We start from the raw sequence: 23,360 nt of genomic DNA on the forward strand, positions 1-23,360 counted from the left end.
GTCCCAAATCCCAGCTCTGGGAATGTTTGTACTTCTGCCAGCTCCCCACGCATGGAGGCTTAGAGGGGACCTCTCTGATGAGGACCGGAGACCACCCACCTCATCCCAGCCACCTGCCCCACTCCAGGTGCCAGGGTTAAGGTCATCTCTTCATCTCTCGTCCCCATCTGCCTCACCCAGAGCCTTTCCCACCTCCCTCGGCCCCCCTTGCCCCTCAGGACCACTAAGCCCACGATCCTCCAGTGCTGGGTGCTTGTTCAGCTGGCTGGAGGAGCAGGCAGGGCAGCTGGTGGGTGGTCAGAGCAGGGGCTTCAACCCCTTCTTCCTGCTGCTGCAGCTGGACACCACAGGGCTGGGTGCTGGAGAGGGGAATGGGACCGGTCTGCTCCATGAACTGGGTGAATTTAACCCTTCCAGGCCAAGCCTGGCTCTCTTGAATAGCTCTCTGCAAAACCAGCCTTTCCCAGCCCCCTCCCTGGGAACAGAGGAGCAATCATAGCCCTAAAACCATTCCTCACCCTCCAAACCCAAACACCTCCTGCCTGCAGGGTGCCCACATTGCTGCCAAACCAGAACTCCTGGGTGCTGCCCGTATTTCCTTTCTAAGTCTGTCACAGCACAATTTATTTGATATATTTGGCATTAAATAAATGGGATTCCTCCTGTTAATCCCTCTGCAGACATGCCCAGAGGTGCAGGGTTCCAGGCAGAGGCTGCTGCCCACCCCAAGGAGTGGGTGCCTCAGAATAAAACACAAACGGAACAGGAGGAGGGCAAAGCTGATAAAAATGCCCAGAGCAGCTGTGGCAATGTGGGCAATGTGGTGACACCACAATTGGCCGTCACTTATTTTAAGGCTTAGCATCTCTGGTTTGTTTAAGAAACCTTGTTTTTCTGTCCTGAGAGCCCTCTTAGGAGCTGAGGCGTTTGTGCAGCCCAAAAGTCCCTGTCCTGCTTCCAGCAGGGATGCAGGAGGAAGTCCAGGGAGCAGGACAGACCCCTTGTGAGGAATGGGAGCGGATGGCATTTGGGCTAAAAAGGTCTGATTTAAAGGTGAGAGGAAGGAAGAGACTTCCTGTGCCTCTGGCTCATACAGGGAGCAGTTTATGAGTTGATCCCCACTCTTGGAATCTCATCCCTGGCCTGGAGAGCAGGGAGAGGAGAGGGCACACAGCTCGTGTGGGTGCTGCCAGGACAGTGGGGCTGGCTCTGTGCAGGCAGAGAGCTGAGCTCTTTGTTCATCCCTGCTAGGAAGCAAGAGAAAAACACTCCTGCCGAGTGCATCCAGAAATAACCCAGGCCTCCAGCAGCCAAAAAGCTTCCAAGGGGGAATTTTAAAGTGCTGGGAATTTGGCCTCTCAGCCTGCTTGGGGCTCCTCTGCTGTTACAATGTCCCAGGCAGGGAAAGGCAGACCCTGAACACAGCCCTGCTCCTGAGGTCCAGGAACCCTCATCTCAACAGGGAAGAGGGAACAGTTCACTCCTAGGTCACCCCAAGGTCCTCTCAAGGTCCTCTTTTCACCCCAGTCTCTCCCAGCAGCACCATCACAGCTCCTGCCTTGAAAAGGCACTGGTGGGGTGTGCTTCAGGGGTCATGGTGCCCCAAAATACCTCAAGAGCCCCTCACTTTGCTGTATCCCTGAAATGAGGCCTCCTTGCAGGGACGGCCCTGTTGCTGGTGTGGCCAGGATTTGGGAATCGGGAAGGGGAATGTAATAAGGACGAGAGGTTCCATTGCCTGCAGAAGGGAGGAGCTGGGGGCATTTTAAAACAGGCCTTCCCTGTCTCTGGAAAGGACAGCAGATTCCTGCACTATCCATATGGGATTTGAGTCACACCGTGAAGAGAACGGTCCCTCCCGTGACACATGTCAGAGGCTGCGGGGAAGATAACGTTGCTTCATTGCTCTGGCCCCACTGTTTGTTCACCCACAGGGATCTCCTGGCCAGCTTTTTCCATGTGTCAGCATCTCCTCAGCACCCCAGGGCAAGGGCATCGTGTGGCAGATGCTCCATGGAGGGACAGACACCTTGTGACGCAGCAGCAGCTCTGCTCCAGCTCCTGGGGCGGCTCAGGGCTGCTCCATCCCTTCACCTTGGGGCTGTAACCCAGCAAATCGCTCAGCTCCCGGCGTCCACAGGCAGGATGCAACTCCTGCAAGCCTCCCGTGCCCCTGATGTGATCCTGCATGACCTGAAGTGCCCTTCTGGGGCAGGACACCCTCAGGGGATGGCCCGACAGGTCTGGGCATGTGCAGGAGGCCGCTGAAGATGCATCGTCGGCTTTGCAGGGCAGATCCCGAGATGGATGCAGGATCATCTGTTTATTTTAAGTTTTACAGGGGGCATTTACCCATGCCAGAAGTTGGAGAAGAGAGGGCCCGGGTACCATCTGCCCAGGGGACTGGTGAATCATCCTATTTTCCAGTTAACAGCACTTGTTTGCTTTGGGAGATCTCCAAGTTAAGGGGGAAGAAAAAAAGAAAACCCAGCCCATGGATCTTTTCCCACACAATAAGAAAAATGCCTTGTTTTCTTTTTTTTTTCCTTTTCTTTTTTTTTTTTTCAAAAGCCAGTGTAAACTCTGCTTTTACTTAGCAGTGGGCTGGATAAAAATAGACAGTGAAGTCATGACGCCTTCGGAAGAACCAGGTATGGCCTGGAGAAGAGGGGGTGAGAGGAGACAGGCTTTGGGGACAGGGACAAAACCCAGCACGATGCAGGCAGGCAGGGACTGTCCCCAGAGAGCTGCTGGTTACCCCAGAGACTTGTGATTTCCCTGGCATGTTGCTGGGAGGGGCAGGAGCCTCTTCGGTGGATGCTGCAGAGTTGGAGGTGCCGCAGATGCGGCTGTAGCCCAGAGAACACCAGGAGATCATCTCTGTGCAAAACCCAGGCATTTGGAGCTGGAGGCACTCTGGGAAGCAAGGGGAAGCAGCAGGGAATGGAAGCCAAGGGGTTGTGCTCCTGCTTTCTCCAAGACCATATTGCTGCTGCCTTCTCTTTTAGTTTTCTGCTCAGATCTGTCTGTTCCTCCTGTTTGATCACTTTGCCAGGCTGAGAGCACGCTGGGCTCCTTGGAAGGAGTGTGCCTGGGAGAGACTTTGATGTCTCCTGCTCAGGGCAGGGGCCCTGGAAGCCACTTGGGCACCTGGAGCATGAGGAGATGCAGCTGGTGCCCGTATTTTGGTTCTCCTGGTGGAGTCTCCTGGGGCAAAACCTTCCTGGGGCTGCTCATGCAGAGCTGGAGCACATCCTGAACTCAGCGAGGCTCAGGGCTGGGCTGGCTGCAAATAAAGATCCTCTGGGACAGAGTATCTGGTATTTCTGCACCACAGGACAAATCAAGGATGTGAGGGCAACTTTGCAGCCACACAAATAGATGTGAAAGCCCAGGACATACCACAGAGTTGTTGAGCCCCTCTGTAAGTTTGCTTTGTCTCAGGTGAGTGTTGAAGAAGACCCCAAATCACTGATGTGGTGTCCCCTCTGTCACTACACAGCTCCAGTGCTCTCCTGCCAAAGCCACTGCCCCAGCTTTGGACCTTTCCAAGCAAGCACCTGCTCAAGTCACGACTGAAATGAGTTTGGCTGGCCTCAGCACGCCCTTCCACAGGTATTTCTGCACATGCTTGGAAGCACCGTGGAAGCTGCAAGGAGATGCCAATTTTACATAACAAAAGGCTGCTGCCCAGCAGGAACACCAGGCCCTGCCAGGACCAGGGAAGCTGGAGCTTCAGGCTTTATATTTTCAGGATGTAATGTGAGGGAGGGATTTTTTGCCCTTCTTCTTAAACAAATTAAAACTTTCAAGGAAAAAAAAAATTCCTGTGGAAAGTTTAGCCTCGCCCCACAAGGAAGGAACCTTCTATCAACAAGAAAATTCACATGGGGGGGGAAAAATTGTCTCTTGCTCCTCCACCTGCCCCTGAGCCATGGTTTCTCTGCAGTGGGAGGCTGGAGAGGCGCGAGGGGAATATCTGCATTTCTCTGGGATCAGTCACTGGAACCAGCATTATCACTGGAACAATGGGCTCAGCCCGGGCCGGCCGTGCCAGGGCGGCTCCACCGCAGCGCTCCCGGGTTTATTTTTGTCCGGGCTTGGAGCGGGGGTGGCGGAGATCAGGTGACAGTGCCCGAGGAGCGCTTGGCATCGCCTGTCCTGCCACCGTGTGTGCAACATGTCCGTGGGAGCAGGGAGCGGGCAGGGATGAGGGAGCGGGGCTGGGCGGCCGGGGTGGGTGCTCCTCCTCACCGGATCCTTTCTCTTGGATCAGCCTGCCCCGGAGACCCCGCTGGGAGGGGGGATGCTCTCTCAGTTTGCAGCCACTGATGCTCCCCACTTGACCTGGCTTAGAGCTGTGCAGTCGAGTCTGGGGAATCAAAACAGTGGCTGTGCTGTGGTACCGGGATCAGGAGCTGGAAACCAGTTCCTGATGGAATTGAGTCATGGGCATACAGGAGACACAGAAATGCCCAGCTCCCCAAGAACCACTGCAATGTTACCATCTCTGAGCTTGCTCTTTTCCCATATGGTTTCCATACTGGGTTGTGTTTGAGCAGTACCAGTTCATTCCTGGTGCCCACACGCTGTCCCAGAAGAACAGTCAGCCTGGCGGATGTGGCTGCAACAAACTTTGAGTTTATTTGGCAGTTTGGCAAGTCAGTCAAATCTGCCAACAACCTTGGCCGCACAAGAGCACCTTCCCAAAAACAATCCATCCCCAGCCTCAGCAGTGAGGGTTCAGCCCCTGCTTTCTCCATCACCTGAAAACAATCTGCAGCACTGGAGAGTTTTATTTCCCAAGGGGCTGAGAAAAGAGAGGAGCCTGGAGTTAATCAAAGTCTGGGAAGTGTATGGGAGCAGCTGTGACTGGAGGAAGCTCACAGGCTCTGCTGGAGAGGGAGCAGAGCTGCACTGGGCTCTGGGGACACCAGAGGGATGAGGTCTGTTCAGAGAGTGGCACTGTGGGAACACAGGAACAGGACATTAATTTCTCAGGTATGGGATGAGGAAGAGGGACCAGGGTGCTGTGCCCCAGCTGCGGGTGCAGATATTTGTGGCATCACACGTGTGATCTCTGTTCAGAGGCCTGAGCAACACCACACAGCCCACCGCCCTGTGCTGTGACTCAACACACAAGCCCAGCCTGACCTTAACGGGAGCCAAGTGCTCTGTGGCAGAGGCTGGGGCTCTCCCTGATCCTGAGGGTTTTCCAGCTGTGCTCCGGGAGCCACACACTGCAAACATCCCCCTCCGTGGCTCGGGCCATCCTGCAAAGAATCCCCTTTTATATAAATCCCAGCACATGATGCGAGAGTGGAAGGAGCCTACCCTGCCCCAGCAGGTCATTTCAGGCTTGGCTGAGCCTCTTTCCTCTCGAGGGGATGTTTGCCAGCTCCTCGGAAATGGCACCAGTGGGATCACAGCCCCGGCACAGCACCGTCAGTCAAGGACCTGCTCTCTGCAGCTCGGAGCAGCAAATCCCTCTTGCTGCAGGAGGGCAAGGATGGATGATGTGGGATCATATGGAAATCTGGCAAAGGGTGCACTGAGCCTAACTCAGCGTCCAAGGGTCTGACCCTGTCGGTGCCTCCCAGCTGTGTCTCCCTGGATCCCTGTGTCTGGACATCTCTGATGTTGAGATCAAAGAGCCTGTGTTCATCCACAGGACTGGAAACACGCCGTGGAAGGGATGCAGGCACAAAGCACCTCCCTCTTCTGCACTCTCAGCACAACCCTTACCTTGCTTTGTGGACAAAAAACACACACACACAGAGGAGTAGAGCTGTGGATGTCACCTATCTATTTTCCCGAGGGGGAAAACTTCCAGACTGCTCTGCTGGGTGATATTCTGCAGACATTTAGCCAACAGGAGCTAAATCCAGCTGGGTTTTGTAGTGAGGTCTGATGCACTCCCCACTCCCTGGACTGTCACGGTCAAGGCAACGTGTCTTTCTGGGCTGATTAGGGAAAGTGTCAGGGACCTCACAGCTGAGACTGACAGGCCAGGGCTTCTCCTCTCACTCTGCTGTGTTTCACTAATTGCAGCTCTCCCTAATTAAAAATCAGTGATGTGGCTTTGGCAGCTGCAAGTCAGGTCCCCTAGGTGAGCTCGGGGCAGAGGCTGGAGGTGGAGAAGGATGGAGCCATCCTTGGGGCCTGGTACATTCCCTGCCATGGTCGGGTGCTGCAGAGGAGCCAAACATCCAGAAGAGTCCTCCAGAGCAAGAACAAAATCAGAGCCCCCCTGGCCAGAGATGTGGGGCACCTGAGGGTGTCCTGGGCCCTGGGTTGGTGTTGAGCAGGAGTGAAATGCTCTGTGCCAGCTGCAAAGTCCCTTTCCAGGTGGCAGTGGTGGCTCCAGAAACCACGTGGAGCTGGGAGCTGGGACCCTGCAGCAGAAGTAGCAAATCCCAGGACGCTCTGGTGAGCTGGCAACCCTCTGCCTCTCCCAGGGGACAGGAAGGGCCAACTCGCTGCCAGGCACTTAAAGTCACACCAAATAAAAGCTGGATGCTCTACAGAAGTGCAGTTTCCTCTTGGCTTCTTGGTTGCTGATCTATCAGCTCTTTTTCCTTCCTTATTTCCACGTGAGGAAATAAGTTTTGTTTCAGGTGTCTTCCCATGGGATAATAATTTCTCCAAGCAAACTCACCCTGAGCGAAGGTAGGAGGCGCACCCAGTCACCAGCACGAATGTACAATATCATGACCCCAGGGTAATTTGATTAACGAGTTCTTGTGCTCTCACTGCATCAGTACAGACTCACAGACACCAGTGAATGTTCCAATGTCCTGCCATGGGCAGGGACACCTTCCACTGGAAAAGATTGCTCCAAGCCCTGTCCAACCTGGCCTTTTCATACTTACGCATGCCCGGTTTGGAAACCCATGGGCGAAGGGGGTGTCTGTCTTTCAGGATGTCAGATAAGGACAGGATAGGTGATGCTTTTGTTACCCGGAGAAGCTGTAGGTGGGAATAGAGACATCAGCTCATTTTGCCTTAGAGGCTGCTCGAGTGAGGTCTTGGGAAAGGGTGAACTGCACGGCAGCCATTTCAAGGGGATGAAACAGGGAGGGTCTGGGAGCGGCGGGACACTCTGATCTCTCTGCTGGCCATGGACATCCTTCAGGAACTGGTGAGCAGGCTTTGGAGAGTGGCTGGAAACCTTCACTGTGGAGGTCTGCAGGAGAGCTGGAGAGGGACTTTGGACTTGAGCCTGGAATGACAGGACAAGGGGGAATGGCTTCAAACTAACAATGGGCAGGGTTAGTTGGGATATTGGGAAGAAATTCTTGGCTGCTAGGCCCTGGCACAGGTTGCCCAGAGAAGCTGTGGCTGCTCCATGCCTGGAAGTGTGGAGGCCAGGCTGGACGGGGCAGATCTAGTGCAAGGTGTCCCTGCCCATGGCAGGGGGTTGGAATGAGATGAGCTTTAAGGTCCCTTCCAACCCAGATCTCCCGGGAGAAACAGGGAGGATCGTGCCCAGCTCCCCTCTCTGGCCCACAGCCAGGGAGGACTTGCAGATGGAAAGCTCGTGGCAGGGGCTGGCTGCTCCAGATGGGCTAATAATACCCCTGGGAGAAGGTCAGGTGGGCAGCAGCATGGGCAGCTCCCATTACAGGCTGTCATGCATCACCGTCAGCTGCCAGAGCCTCCAGAAAATTTTGGGATGTCTTGGAGGGGAGCTGGCAGTGCCACCCCTCCTCCATTGGTGGATTTCCAGGGAGATGGCAGCAGGCGGCTGCCAGTGGTGATCTGCACCGCGGCACAGAGAATTTAACCCCCAGCACCATATCCTACCCTGCATCCCCCAGGTCACCACATCCTGACCTGCCTGCCACCGGGGAGGCCACCGTGCTGTCCCGCGGTCACAAATGTCCCAGCAGAGAGGGTTTTTCTTGCTGAAAAGCTGCTTAGCAGCTTATGGAAACAATAAAAGTAGTATTATCTTCAATGGTGAGGCAGATGGTTTGGATGATTGGTTTGACTTTTAAGCTGGATTTGAGCTACGGATATTCTGATTTTTAACAATTTTTGGCTGGTCAGACTCTGGCGGCGTAATCCCCAGATTCCTGCTCCCATAAATCCAGTCCTCTCTGCTCTGGGGGCTGTGGGATGGAGACCTGCCCTGGGAGGGGCCCTCAGAGACCTGCATGTGAGGGGGCACCCAGACCCCCCAACCTGGGCTGGCAGCCACCAACCCTTGCCACCAGCACCGCCACGGCCACCACCAGCCCTGCACATGCCAAGTGTCACGGCTGCCACCTCAGCCTGGTTCCCCTGACCTTGTGGGGACAATTCCCCTCTCTGCTCCCGTCCTGCGTGGGCGGCTCTGCAAATCCACCGCTGGCAGGAGCCCAGGCCTGAGCTCCCCACAACATTGTCTTTTGCTGAGGGATTTATTTAGGTTTTTCCTCCTAATTATCAGGAGCTGTGGACTTCCTGCCACCATCTGAGGGCTGGAAGCAGTGCTCCTTCTCCTGACAGAGCCTGTTCCTGCTGTCACCCCCGCACCCGGTGTCATGTGGAGCTGTTGTGTGGAGTGCTCAGAGGTGACATCCTGCTCACCAGGACATGGCCAGGGGCCTTCTCCATTCCTACTGCAGCAGGGACCCTCAGCCACCCAGGAATCCCTCCAGGGCTGAGGGACCTGACCCCCCAAGCAGCCTCTGGGGTTGCCCTGCAGCCACGGATTTGGGAAAGAAGGGAGTTGGGAATGAAATCCATGTTCAGCTCTATTGGGATTGGGGAAGGCTCCTCTGAGGGCAGTTCCAGACAAATAAAAGCCATGTCTGGGGGCTCGTGGTAAACCCTTTGCTGAGGGACATGCAGCAGTGTCTCAGGTAATGAATTACCTGCCCCAAAATTTGCAGCTGCCCCACATGAGAAAAGCCATCAGATCCAGAACATCCTGTGTATTAGAATGGTTTTTATTTAACAAATCTCCGGAGCACTAAAATAAAACTCCCGTAAAACAAGGGTCATCTTTGTGTGTACACTGAAATTGTAAACTGTGAAAAAGAGGAAGACTTCTACAGAGGTGAAAGGTCACCCAAAACATCCCTTCAAGAGAAATGTCATAAATGTCATCACTTTTCTGCTCCCACTGTGAGCTCCGGTGCTGGTCAGCAGTCACCAGTGCAGCGGAGGACAGGGAGGGAAGGAGGGATGGGGATGAAGAGTCTGAGAAACCTTTACACAGCTTGGTTCAGTCCTGCAACCAAAACACTTCCCTGCTGCACCCGGATCACGAAACACCAGCGGGGAAAAAAAATTGTTGTGAAACACCAGGGGTGATTTTAGGTCTGTTCGTGAGAGGCAGAGGGAGGTGACCCTGGAAAGGGCGGCTGTGGGACCGGCCGGGTCCCGGGGAGGTGACAGCGGGGACGGCGACGGGGCAGCGCGGTGGCTGCGAGCTCGGTGCCCGATCCCCAGCAGCCTTTCCCCTGCCGGCTCCCGCGGGGCCTGGCAAAGCACTGTCAGAGCTGCCAGGCTTATCTTTAGCTCTGTTCCCTCCCTCGCCCCCGCGCCCACCTCCTCGCCGCGCTCCGCGTCCCGGCCCCCGCCAAAACACGCGTTATATAAGCGCTCGCAGAACCATCTGGGGCTGAGTCAGCCACGAACCCAAACGGACAGCAAGCCCCCGAGGCGGGGATGCCGACCCACGGAAAATGGGATTTTGGGGCCATGCCCCCCGCTAGTGCCACCCCTGAGGGTCCGGGACCCCCTCCCTGGAGCAGGGAGCCTGCAAGGGGACAGACAGCGGGGACCGCCCCAGCCCGGGGGACGGGAGCGATGCTTGGGGTCGTCAGGGGAAGAGGGGAAGGTTTAATTACATACTAATGAGGTGTTTCCAAAATAAATGTGCCAGCTGCAGGGGAAGAGAAGAGGGAGCGTCGACTGGCTGGGGAAGGGGTGCTGATCTGTCAGCTTGCGCACATCCTCTCCATCCTGATAGCCCACGGGAAACCCTTCTCACTCCTCACCCTAAATCAGCACCACCAAGCCCAGTTTGATTCCAAATTTATTCATTTGGGGTTTCTCCCCAAAGCCCAGGGTCAAGCCAGGAGATGTCCTTCACCTCCTTCTTAAAAATCACTGTTTTTCCCTGTGAGCAGCATCTCAGGAGCGTTTGTGACCTGAACTTTGCAGTGTTGTGCTGATTCACAATGGCTTGTCACCAAAAAAAACTGCCTAAAAGTGACAGAAAAAGGGACGCTGACTCATGTGTTTGCCTTCCCCGAGCGGGGAGAAATGTGAAAGGTGAACAAAGTACTTAACGGGTGATAATTACATTCTGCACTGAAAAAAACCAATCCATATTAATAAGCCGGAGTGTTACTGCTAGTAGAAGCATTTTACAATTAAAAAAAAATTAAAGTATTTGAGGTTTTTAACCTTGACAGTGACCTGTTAACAACAAGTGTAAGGAAACCCCTAATTTTGTCCTGCTGACAATTATAAATCTGTGTTAAGGAGAAATTCCAGCCGCCACCTTCCTGGACTCCCTGCAGGATGCTGGAGGCTGGTTCCCTGGCAGGATTCTGTTTTTCAGTGGGATAAAACCTGGTGTGGGATGGAATGGAAGAACTGACCCCTCTGGGAAGAGCTCTTGCTATTGCCTTTATGGAGGGGGAGAAAGGAGTTGGAGAGGGTCCACCTTAATGTAGGATGAAGAAGCAAATTGCCAGCAGGAGAGCAGAGATGCTGCTCCGTTACTATGGTTACCCCCAGAGACAACCCAGCATCCCTGGGTATCGCCCTGCAGCACCCAGAGCATCCCTGGATACTGCCCTGAAGTACCCCAGCTCCTCCCAGACACCTGGAATGGCACTGGGGCAACTCAGGGGGGCAAGAGACCACATTTGGAGGGGTCTGTAGGGTCTGAGGTTCTTGGAACAGCCTGGAGAGAGGATGAATCCAGGCTGGATGGAGAAGCAGGATTTACAGTGGGGTCAGGGCAAAGTTCCTTGCCTTCCTCCCTCTGGGATGAGGTCCTGGTGGGAATCCAGAGTTCCCAGCCCTTCTGCCCACTCTCTGCCTCTTGGTGAGTGACTGGCTCAGACAGATTTTTCAGTGGGTTTGAGCCAAACCCATCCAAGCTCATGGAAAGACACTCTTGCTTTTTGGGAGGCCAAAAACCTCTGCAAGATCACAAAGAGATGCTCTTGATCCCCTGAATCTGAAGGGAAAGAGGCAAGGCAAGAGGGCAGTCAGTGAAGGCTGGTGCAATCCTGAGTTCAGAGAGGGTTTTAGCCCTTAAAGAGATCTTGAATATTAGAAGTGGAAGGTTGCCAGCTAAGAAACAGCCCCAGACTCATTACACTGGTGCCCATCCCTGCTGAAAACTTCCCAGCCAGGCCTGTGAGGTGTGAGCAAGGTCATTCCCTTCAGAGTCACCCAGCGCCTTCCCCTCCCTGCTTCTCCCACCCCTTAGTTCAGCTCTGGAAGATGAGGATGGTTGGACTGGAAATAAAGCAAAGACCAAACACCCCGGCAGCACATTTCCCGTGGTGCCAGCATCAGCTCGGCTCCCTGGGGATTTCTGTACAAGCAGTCACTGAGGGAGGAATTCTGGAGGCAGTGGGAACCGTCCCCGGGGAGCTGCCGGCTCCTGAATCATTAAATGCTTCCACAAATGAAGCTCTGGGGTTTGTAGTGCAAACGGCTGTGCGAGGAGTCACTGCCGCATGGCAAAGCAAACCCTGAGAGCGGAGGCACGGGAGCCGTGGGAAGCTGCTGCACGGGCCTGTGCGTGTCCCCAGGAGAGATGCTGGCAGGGCCCTGCCAGAGCATCCCCCGCCCCCTCCCTGGCATTTTCCTTCCCCAGATACAGCTCCAGCGTTTTGGAGTAGAGTTTTTCCCATCTCTTCTCTCCTGCCTGTAACAGGCCATTACCGTCCCCAAGAAACCCCTGCTCCCCTCCTCAGCAAGAGAAAAGCTTCCAGAAAAGCATCTGGTCCAGATTTAAAGGCATTAAGAGACAGAGATTGGTGGCTTGTTCTAATAGCTAATCATTATTAAAAGATCGCTCCGTATTTCCAAGATAGATTTGTCTGGCTTCAGCTTCCAGGAAGAGGTGGTTATTATGCCTCTCCCTGCTAGATTAAGTTACCTCTTTGTACCAGTGTATCCTCCCCGTGACAAATGCTGTAATCAAGTCACCTCTCAGTCTCCCCCTTTGCCAAATTAAACGGGCTTTGGTCTTAAATCTTGCTTAGCCCCAGCCTTCTCTTGGGATGATTAGAGTGAGTGGCTGGCAGGGATTTTTTTTTTTTTAATGAGTAAAAAACTACCTTATGGCGAAAGGGGTGGAGCCAATGGGGCCCAACAGAGCATTAGTGGTGGGTGGAAATTATCAGCCACCGGTCATCTGAACAGGATTCAGCCCCATGTCCAGCCTGAGGAATGATGATGGATAATTTCCCCAGGTTATCTCAGTCCATGAGCCCCATTCCCTGTGGCAGCCAGGTGTGAAAGCCAGGAGGAAAATCCAGGATGGCAAATCCAGGGGCTCTGTGTCCACCAGGCCATTAACCTCTCCGTAAATAGCATCTCACACTCTGTCCCTGCTTTCCTTCAGCCGTGACGTACCATTAAAGACATTTAAACTGTCACTTGCACATGGCATGATGTCCCCTGAGGTCCCCACAGGAAGCAATGCCAGTAGGAAACAGATCCTGGCAGGGCCCAAGGGGACCAAGGTCGCTCTGGGAAGATTTGTTGGGTCGGTCTTGGATGACTGGGCTCGTTCTGCCTGGGCTCCAGACGCATTTTCCCATCTCCGGGCTCCCTGCATGGCTGAGCTCATCAGGGCAGGGCACTGGAGCAAGTGGTACCCAGGGAGGGGCTGTTTTTGGGGGGCCTCTGCAGAGCCCCTCCCCCCATGATTCTGAGCATTCCCGCAGCAGGGAGGAAAATCATCCTCCCAAGAAAAAAATCAGGTGTGTGTTTTCTGCTCCTGCCCAGAGGCAGCAGGATGGATATTTGCTAAAAGGCTCTTAAAAATAATCTCTGTTTGTCGTGCTGGCCCCAGTCTTGCTCAAAGTTTTGCTCCACATATCCTGTATGTGTGACAACTGACAGACTTGGAAACACGTTGGAAGTTGGCTACAGGCAGACACTTCACTATGATCTTTAAAATATACAGCATGACGCGAGATATTTTAAATAGATCAAAATACATTTATTACATATTTATATTATTTTCTCTAGTCTATTTATATCTTTTGGAGACTCTTATATATAATATATATAATATATTTAAAATAACATAAAATTGGCCAGTTTTGTCATCTGAAATACATTTTACAAATATATATATACATTGTCACATATATCTCAAATATATGTGCAATGAGACAGAGAAACACCGGAGGTGGAAAAGGTACAGATACTTCATTGCATCCCTCAGCTTCTCTACCACCATTGCCCCAGCAAACAGTCTCAGCGTTTTACCCCTGGGAAACCAGTGCTCCCAGTTGCCAACCCTCCTGTGTGAACTGGTGCCGGGTGTCTGTCCCCAAATCCCCGTGGGGCCAAGCCTGGGGGAGCACTGGGGTGTGTCTGGGGGGGAGATGGAGGGGAGATGGTGCCCTGGGAGTGGACAGCAGGACAGATGTGCACAGCTGCTGGGCGAGGGGATGGGTAGCATTGGGTTGGGCACTGTCCCACGTCCTGTCCCTGCTCGTGACGCATCTGGACCCTGCCCTGTGCCAATCCCCCCCGTGGCAGCATTCCTGAATTGAGGGGTGGCAGAGCAGGACACAGCTGCCACACGCTCATTTCTGTGTGCAAGAAATGGGGATGGGGACACACACACACACGCAGGGGACTCTTTTGTTTTGTCAGCACGAGAGGAAAGGAAAGAGCAGGAGGGTTTAAAAATAAACGTATTTGTTCTGCCTTATTAAAGATAGAAAAGGTGGCTCTGAAATCATCTCTCTACAAAAGGTTTGAAGGTCAAGCAGGCACCGAATCGCGAGAGGTTGAGCGCTAAGTGATTGTCCCAGCCCTAAAAGACAAAGTGCACTAAATTCGGTGATGAGAAGCTAAGGCTCGTCCCGACGGCCCCCGGCCCCGGGCGTGCCCCCACCCCCGGCCGAGCGAGGACCCCCCCCCCAGGGTACAGGATGCTCTTCCCAGAGGTGGATTTGGGGCGCGGGGTTCCGGCTGTTTTCTGCTCTCGCTGGGGAGTTTTTTAGGGTGAAGCCAAGTGGGAGCAGCAGCAGGTCCAGCCCCGACCCCCGGCTTGGGGAGCTGCTGCTGCCGGAGGCTGCCCCGAGCCCCGGCCCAGGGCAATCCCTACGGGACGCTGGCCAAGAGGATTAGCGGCTCTCTCCTTTCCCGGGCTCCTGCCATCCTCCGAGGATCAAGCGTAACGCCGGAGTAAACTCCAGGGATGGAGCTGGTTTGCTCGAGGAAATGGCCGGCGGCTGGTTTTTTGTTGTTTGGTTTTTTTTTGTTTTTTTTTTTTTTTTTTGGGGGGGGGGGGAGACATTTCACCTTGCTCGTCTCCAAGCCCCTTCCCACAGGGATCCACTCCACAAAAACCCACATCCCCAGAGCATCCCTGTGCCTTCCCAGGCCCTCTAAGGAAACCCAAGTGCTGAACTTGGGCTTTTTCCACTTCTCCCCCTCCCCTTTTTTCTTTTCTACCCCTTTCTTTGACAACTGATGGGATTTAAACTATGGCTGGGCAGCCTTCCCGGTGCTCCCTGGTGGTAGGAAAAAAAGACCAGTAGCTCTGAGCTCTCACAGGTAGGCAAAAATAATATTTATACACTATGTACCGGCGTGGTCCATGGTCAGGACAAGGACTATACAGTAGATATAGGACATCTCACCAGAGCTACACCCTCACTAGCAGGGTTTGGGCAGGGGGCACGTGAACAGGGGCCAGGGAAGGTCCAAAATCCCCTCACTGTGTCAGCCACAGGTGCTCCCTGTCCCAGTTCACATCCTCCTACACAGCAGTTTAAAAATACATGTGTATATATTATTCTATTCTCCCAGGTAACACTGTACAATCATAGAAGTTTCTTTAAAAGCAATAATTTACTTAAAGACATCTCTATTTCTCTTTTGTTTTTATACAAATATTTACTGTGATATATATATATATTTATAAAGAAGTTAACCCTCTGAGAACTCTACAGCAGCAAGATGTGCACCTTTTATTTTTTTTAATAATTATTATTTATTCAAAAGAACCTAAAACCACTTAAAAGCATTTGTTTTAAAAAAATAAATAAGTAGTGCTCACACAAAATCTCTCTGCCCCCCCCTCCATCCTTCCCACCCCCCAGATGCTGTGGTGCAAAAAGCAGGGGGTAAAAGCATCCCCCCAGGAGCAAAGGGATTGGTGATGGGATGGCATCCACCTTTGCTGCCTTAGAAACGTAAATGTCATGGCTGGAGCTCAATAGCACGTCCCTACATGTCCCCACTTTCGGGGACAACGCATTTGGGGCACTCAGTGCTGAAAAACTGCCTCCCAGTGCTGCCCGTGGAGAAGGATTTCTCCCAGTGGTTTTTAGTGGAAGCCAAAAACAGAGCAGTCCCTTGGTGGACAGTGTGGGGTGATGGTGACAGACACTGGTGGGCAGAAACTCTGCAGGGATGATGTCCTGGTCCCCAACACGGTGCTCGGTGGCACAGGGCAGAGGGACACTCAGGGCAGCCATTCCCCAGAGCCCTTGGCAAGAAGAAGATGGGGATGGGGACACAGGACAAATCCTGCTTCTGCCACCCATGTTTGGCCACACCACAGCAAGTCCTGACCCCAGGACACAACTTCCCTGGTGTGGGCTGTGGGGGGAAAAGCACCGGGAGCCCATCACAGCCAAAATGCTGTGGAGGACCCCGCTGTCGAGCCCTCTCCCCAAGGGCTCCATGCCCAAGGTCAGATGAGGGATGCCCGTGGGTACAAAGCCCTTCCCATGGGCACAGGGAGCAGGGAGCCAGATTTTGGCTCCCAGAGCACCAACGAGCAGCACAGCCAGATGAAGGGACCCACAAACCTGTACCTTCCTGACTCCTTCCCTCTGTGGGGAGCAGGGCAGGAGCGGAGGCTTCCCGTGCATGGGGTGCTTTGCCTTGTGCCAAGAGCTAAAGCTAAACCAGGTTGTCACCAAGGCCAGCCTGAAAGGCGGTGGATGATGGGACGTGGGTGCTGCAGAGCAAAGGGGGTGTCACCCGGAGGGGGGGATGCAGGATGGGGGCTGTGGAGAAGGGCTGGGACACAGGATGAGTTCGCATCTCTAAGGCACAATCCACCTTGAGGCTGGGACACGGGGATGGGCTGAAGCACGAGATGGGGTGATTTTCTCAACTGGCATCTGTTGTTTTGGGGAAAACATCTGCCTCTGAAGCAGGACTCTCTGGGGGGTTGGGAATTCATAAAGTCCGGCCTGGCATGGACACAGCTCCAGGACTGGAAGTGCAGCCCATCGAGATGACTTTCCCATTGATTTCCACGTTTGAAAATATTCTTCAAGGAAGAACAATACCAAATTGGTCAGAAAAGTGGGGAAATACCCAATTTTGAGAGCTGTCCACTCTCATTTTTGTGCTTTTCACTATTTTGTCCCAGTTATGGTGAACCTTATGAATTCCCCATCAGAGATATTGGGGGAAATCCAACACTTCAGCAGCTGATGCTCCAGACCCCATTTCCACCCCAAAATCCAACATTTCCAGAAATTGGCTAATTACCATGTTTACAATGCTTTTTTCTCTCACAGCCCTGCTTATCCTTATTACATCAATAATTCCACTACTTTCTTTCACTGCCACGGACCTACAGTCACGTACATCTGTTTTCTGCCTATGAAGCCATGCCAGTGGTAAAAAATAACCCCAAAATTGGATGCAATCTTAACTTTTAGCTCTTGCATTTATCCAACAAGTCACCCCCTCAAAGGACCCCGGTGGCTTCTTCATTCCCTTGTTCATTTTAAAAAATACTGAATGACTTCTTTCAGATTTAATAATATTATTATTGTTATAATTATAATAATAATTATTATTATTATTTTGGTAAACAGTCTCCCAAACGGTGCAGTGAAAAAATTAAAAACCCTCTCACCTCCCTCCCCCGTTTTTTCCCCAAATTAAAAAGAAGTACATTAATGTTGCATGTTATTTCAAGTGTTGTTCTTGTGCAACTGAACCAGAACACCTGCCGAAGGAGCAATTGTTTTGTTGTTGCTGCTCAGTTAAAAAATAAAAGGAAAAAAAAAAAAAAGAAAGAGAGAGAGACAGTGAGATTTGTTTCCTGATATTTCCTCTTTTTGGATCTCGCAGTGCTCGGCTCCAGGAAAACATTGGCGTTTTCCCCACAGGGAGAGCAAAGCCCCACAGGGTTGCGCTGGGCGAGCACCTGCCCACACCCCACAGACCCTCTTCTTCTCATCCTTCCTTCTGTCCATCCATCCATCCATCCATCCATCCATCCATCCATCCATCTATCCATCCATCCATCCATCCATCCATCCATCCATCCATCCATCTGTCCATCCATCCCCCAGAGCCGTGGGCCCTGCCGTGGGCGCCGGGCGCAGGGGACGCGCCGTGGCCTGCCACCGTCCCCTCCTGCAGACCGCTCAGTGGTTATTGCGATGAAACTGAAAACTATGAACGATACTAATTTCTCAAGCATTCCTATGGCACTTGCATTGTTCTGCATAATTTGAGCGGGTTGTAGGGGAAGAGATTAGAGGAGGAAAAAAAATACCCTTGGAAAAGTCAACGGAAGGACCAAGAGTCATATTTCTGACTCCCTCCTGTACGACCGCTGATCCAACGCTATTGTGGCTTGAAGCCGGTCGAACTCGTGCCTGTTGTCTGGGCTGAGGTCCTCCAGACCCCGACTGTCATCGTCTTCCTCTTCCTCATCACGGCTCATGAAGGCCAGCTCGTTCTCATAGCAGAAGGAGTTGGTGCTGGGCAGCAGGAATTTGTTCTCCACCAAGTCCTTGGCGCTGCAGCGGGGGGTGGACGGGACCTCGTAGGTTTTGTGGAAGTGGGAATAGTCTACTTTGTACTGGTTTTTCTCCTCGAACAAGACAGGCTCAAAGCGGTGGCCCCACAGTATCTCGCTGGCCAGGTAGGAGCTCCGAGCTTGCGTCGTCATGGCTGTGGCCTCTACCATGCCCTCAAGGATGACGACGATCTCAAAGTCATCTGTCTCCAAGTCCTGGCGGCTGATCCCGAACAAGGGGCTGTCTTCGTTGATCTCGTGGAGAATGGTGATGGGAGACACCAAGAAAATACGGTCCAAGCCTTTATCAAACCCCACGTCAATGTCTATTTGGTCGAGTGGGATGTACTCCCCTTCCTCCGTGATCCTCGGCTTAATTAGCTGAGCTCGTACGTGGGCTTCTACTATGTGGCTTTTCCGTAGGTTCCCAACTCTCCACATCAGGCAGAGTTTTCCATCTCTCATGGCCACTACTGCGTTATGGCTGAAAAGTAATGTCTGGGCCCGTTTTTTGGGCCTGGCCATTTTTGCCATTATTGCACCAATCATGAAAGAGTCGATTATACAGCCCACTATGGACTGAACCACCACCATGAAGACGGCGAGCGGACACTCCTCGGTCACGCAGCGGAAGCCGTACCCGATCGTCGTTTGGGTCTCAATGGAGAACAGAAAAGCAGCCACAAAGCCATTGACCTGCAGAACGCAAGGCTTGAAAGTGTCATCTCCACCTGGGTTTTCTAGGTCTCCATGAATGAGTGCAATTAGCCAGAAAATCAGCCCAAACAATAACCAGGACACCAGAAATGCCAGGGAAAAGAGCAAGAGCATATACCTCCAGCGGATGTCAACGCACGTGGTGAACATGTCTGCAATGTACCTCTGTGGCTTGTCATCCATGTTGGTGAACTCCACGTTGCACTGACCATTCTTCTTTACAAACCTGTTCCTGCATTTCCTCCTGGTGTGGATTTTCCCATTGCCAAAGCCGTTGATACCAGGCATGGTGGTCAACCTCAGCCCGTCTTCCTCGGAGGACACGATGCTGTAAGGGTTGACTCTGCCCGCAGTCATCCCTGAGCCAAGCCCACAGTGAAGGTGAAGGGTCTTGCGACTCCCAGTGTCCCCCTGACCCACCCCTGCCCACCCCCCAAATTCTGCTGTGGTGGAAGAGAAGTCCCAAACTTCCACGTCTTGGCTGCCACGTCACCACGCGGATCCCGTGAGAGGCTCTGCAATGAGAAAACAAAGACAGGGCCGTTACCACTCGTGGCACAGGGACCCGAGGGGCTGCTTGGCCAATGGTTCTGATGGGCTGCATGTTGAGTGACAACCTCCTACACGGCTCTAATTTTCCCTTCTTTAGCTGGGCTGCTTCCAAAAAACACACAGAGGAAAGGCTGAAGGTGTTAGAGCTTGTTCTTTCATGATACAAAGTGAGTGAACAAATCTTACTGCGTTTGTGGGACACTCAACAGCTCCAGCAGATGAAAAACCTAGAGTTTCTCCACTTCACTTTTCCCACGAGCTCTGCCACCGGAGAGGAAAGCAGAGAGGCCGAGCTGTTCTCCTTGGGACACAGATACCAATAAAGGTACTCCTGGAAGCGGCTCCATCAGTTCACATTGCCCGTGCCAGATGGATCGACGCCCAGCCCAGCGCCGACCTCAGAGCACCAGCTCTTCTGGGCTCCAGGGAAAATTCAGGGAGATGTGGATTTAACCTCTGTCCCCCTGCCCGGGGATGGGAGAGGCCACAGCCAACGTGCATCTGGTTGGAGAAGGCCTCAGGAAGGTACTTGCTCAGGGCAGATGTCCTGAAGAGCAACTTTCCCAACATATCCATTGGGACATGGAGCCATCCACGGTCACTGATGGGTTTAGCTGGCCAAGTCTCAGGAAGGAACAACTGCCACTGGGGAATGGGGAGCTGTTTTGGTCCCTTCTGGAAGGCTCAGCTGCAGGGTCAAGGACCTACACTCAACTTTGCATGGGAGAGAGGTGACATGGACATGAGAGAGGTGGCCCAAGCCTGGTGGGCTCCCTGGTGGAGGTGAGCATATGGTGGGGGAACCCAGTGACACTCTGCCAGGCTGCTGGACCCCCCAGCCCCTCATGGGCCTGCATCAGGGAGTGGACAGGATGGTGGAGAAGCCACATGGCACCTCAAAGAGATGGCACCACCGGAACTCTCCACGCACCACCCCCTGCCACAGGTCACCCTATTATTTAGTGCCACTGAGGATGGAACCGCATTGCTGGTAGTGAGACCTGCACAGGGCAGCAGCGTGGTGGGGGAGTGGGTGCAGAGCCCCCCGTGATGCCCCAGCTCCTGCCTGGAGCACAGCGAGGCTGCCGGGCTGGACAAGCTGTGCCGGATCCGCTGGCCCCATCGATGAGGTCGATTCCTGCAATCAGCTCCAGCGCCTGGGGACACGCTGGGACAAACACACCCTTTCCATTACACACTGTCCAGGGCCAGCCAGCGCCAGGGAGCATTGCCAGGCGCAACCTGCCTGGGGCTGCATCATCCCAGCTCGCAATGATACCCTGCACTGCCTTTTACTGAAATGCTCCCCAAACCCAGCCTGAGAATCAAGAAACCCTCCAGAAGCACTGCACCACAAGCAGGAGCACTAAAGCCTGCCCAAACCTCCCAGGTGCTGGACACAGACCCATGTGTGCCACCACTTTACACCAAACAACACATTTTCCCCTGCTGCAATCCAAACACAACCGTTTTTATCCCCAAAGTTAATTTTTCAAGAGCCACAGTGGTTTGTTGGCATCTCAGCAGACCAAGAGATTGCTCACACACGGAACGAGAGCCTCTCCCTCCTTGGAGCAACAGGGGAGAGTAAAATACTCACAAACGCTTAATATTAATAGTAAATATTTACAATCTTATAGTCCCTGGAAGTCAAACAGGACCAAAGTGGCCTTGCAGAGCTGATCTGTCAGGCCAGCTGCTCAATACCAACCTGGTTTCCCACCCCGAATCTTCCTCCTGTCCATTCTGGCTGCATCCATTAATGTTTCTCCCCCTTTTTAAAATCAGATCTGAGCATTTTGGGCCAGAAAAGGCTGCTTCTCTATCACCCCCCTGGCTCGCCCCAGGGCAGTACACCAAATGCTTTTGCCTCAGGAGGAATTTAGAGTTGGGTTTTTTTAATTAATTCTAGATGCATTTGAGAAGTGAACAAAATGCAATGAGCCCCCAGTGACCTGTGAGAGGATTAGCTGTGGTCTGGATTAACTGTGCTGGAAAGGGAGCTGTGCCTGGGTGGCTGCGGAGGCAGCAGTGCTGCCCTCACCTGGGGTGGTGTTTCCAGGGACCCTCAGGCTCCCCTCACCATCACTGCTCACCTGCCTGCACCCCTTTCCTCATCCCTCCTTCCTTCTCTCCATTCTTGTTTTCTCTGTTTCTTCTTTTCCCTCTTCCTTCTCATCATCATTCTTTTCCTTCCTTCCTTCCTTCCTTCCTTCCTTCCTTCCTTCCTTCCTTCCTTCCTTCCTTCCTTCCTTCCTTCCTTCCTTCCTTCCTTCCTTCCTTCCTTCCTTCCTTCCTTCCTTCCTTCCTTCCTTCCTTCCTTCCTTCCTCACTCTCCCTTTCCCCTTCCCCTTCCCCTTCCCCTTCCCTTTCCCTTTCCCTTTCCCTTTCCCTTTCCCTTTCCCTTTCCCTTTCCCTTTCCCTTTCCCTTTCCCTTTCCCTTTCCCTTTCCCTTTCCCTTTCCCTTTCCCTTTCCCTTTCCCTTTCCCTTTCCTCCCATGTCACACAGAGTTTCAGGGACCCCTCCACTGCAGGGTGATGCCAGGACAGACCCAAGGAGCCGACTCCGTTTTGGGTACAGGGAAGTTCTTGTGGCAAAGCCCCTTTCCCATCTGGGACCCCACATTCCCGGACCGAGTCCTTCCCGACGCTCCTGCGGGGACAGACCCCCCCCGTCCCAGCCCGGGGAGACGGCAGCTAAATAAAGGCAGCAAAGTGGATGTGCCGGAGCAGGCGGCCGCCTGCGGCTCGTCCTTTATTTAGCACAGTTTTGTTTGGAAATACACTTTCTCGAGTTCGCTGAAAGCTGAATTTCTGGTTTGGTTTAAATTTGAAGGCTGGAGCCTCACGCTGTCGCTGCAGGAGGCTCAGGCTGGGACAGGGCTCATGCAAACACGTGGAAACCCCTGGCTGGACGGGCTCTGACAGGGGACCGGCTGGGGACAACATCCCCGTATCACCCTACATCTCCTTGGCTCAGGAGTGCATCCTCCAGCACCACCCTGGCATCTCCCCAGAGTCAGAACCGCCCCAGGGTGTTCCTGGAGGTGCATCCCCTTTCCTGCCTGCTTCCCAGCAGTTTCACAAACCTGACTATCACAATTTCCCCTCACAGGATCAACCCCAAAACTTCCCCTGACAATCACTGCCCGTTAATCCCATTCCCAGCCCAGCTCCGGCGCAGACAAACCCACGCTGGGTGTGGGGCAGGACCGGGACCATCCCCTGCTGTTGGTGCCACGCGTCCCGTGCAGAGCTAACAGTGTTAACATGTGGGAAACAAAACACGCTCATAAATAGGAGTTTCGGGAATGAGCGGCCCCCGGCTCCCCGCGGCTCCGAAGGCAGCGACGCCGAGGACTGCCCCAGCTAATGAGCTGACAAGAGAGGCAACAACTCCTGCCACGAAAACTGCAGCACCGCAGCTGCCACCGCGGAGCGGGTCCCCGCCGAGAACCCGAGTGCCTCCAGCAATCTGCCAACTGCACAGTTAATTTTTTTTTCTTTTTTTTCTTTTTTTTTTTTCTTTTTTTTTTTTCTTCTTAAAAGGGGATGTTAAACGTTACAACAGTATTCGGAGCAGCCAGCACTCTGGGAAAATATGTTGGGTGCCGGGGAAGTCATTAGTTAGAGCCGGCTGAATGTGTCAGTGCGATTTATCACGACACCTTTTCCCTGCACCTCTGGAGGGGACGCGTTTCGGCTGTCAGCCCCCTTTCTTGCACCCTCCCGGCGTGGATTTTCTCATGGAAGCGTGCACACAGCCGGGCTGTGCTCGGGTGGGGACTCGGAGGAGCTGAGTTTGGGGATGATGAGTTTGCAGGTCGCCTGTGCCCGGGGCAGGAGAGGTGACCGGCCGGGAGGGGAGCGGGTCACACTCGGGGCTGCTGCCTGCCCTGCGCCGCAGATAACGCTGCCCTGCGCCGGGAGATAACGCTGCTATCTCCCGCGGCGATGCCCTTCATGCCCCAGCGGCAGGACAGCAATGTCAGCGCCGAGGAGGGAGCTCTGTGTGCGGCACAGCCGAGAGAGCCCAAATATCTCCTGCTCATCCCGTCCCGACAAAGCCATCCCTCACCAGGCACCCACAGACCAAGGGGAG

At 53.5% G+C, this 23,360-nt stretch overlaps 1 protein-coding gene across 2 annotated transcripts in view; it reads right to left on the reverse strand.

The window, feature by feature from the left end:
• Positions 1 to 13,293: 13,293 nt before the first annotated feature.
• Positions 13,294 to 23,360, reverse strand: part of LOC136297802 (ATP-sensitive inward rectifier potassium channel 12) — a 57,027-nt gene continuing 46,960 nt past the window's right edge. For both annotated transcript variants that reach the window (XM_066198030.1, XM_066198029.1), the window contains exon 2: positions 13,294 to 19,221. In XM_066198030.1, the coding sequence (XP_066054127.1) occupies positions 17,774 to 19,063 (1,290 nt within the window). In that variant the 5' untranslated portion in view covers positions 19,064 to 19,221 and the 3' untranslated portion in view covers positions 13,294 to 17,773. The remainder of the gene's footprint in view (positions 19,222 to 23,360) is intronic.

Source organism: Chamaea fasciata, unplaced genomic scaffold (assembly GCF_029207755.1).
Source record: "Chamaea fasciata isolate MVZ Bird 193981 ecotype frontalis unplaced genomic scaffold, bChaFas1.0.hap1 SCAF_16, whole genome shotgun sequence".
Lineage (NCBI taxonomy): Eukaryota > Metazoa > Chordata > Aves > Passeriformes > Sylviidae > Chamaea > Chamaea fasciata.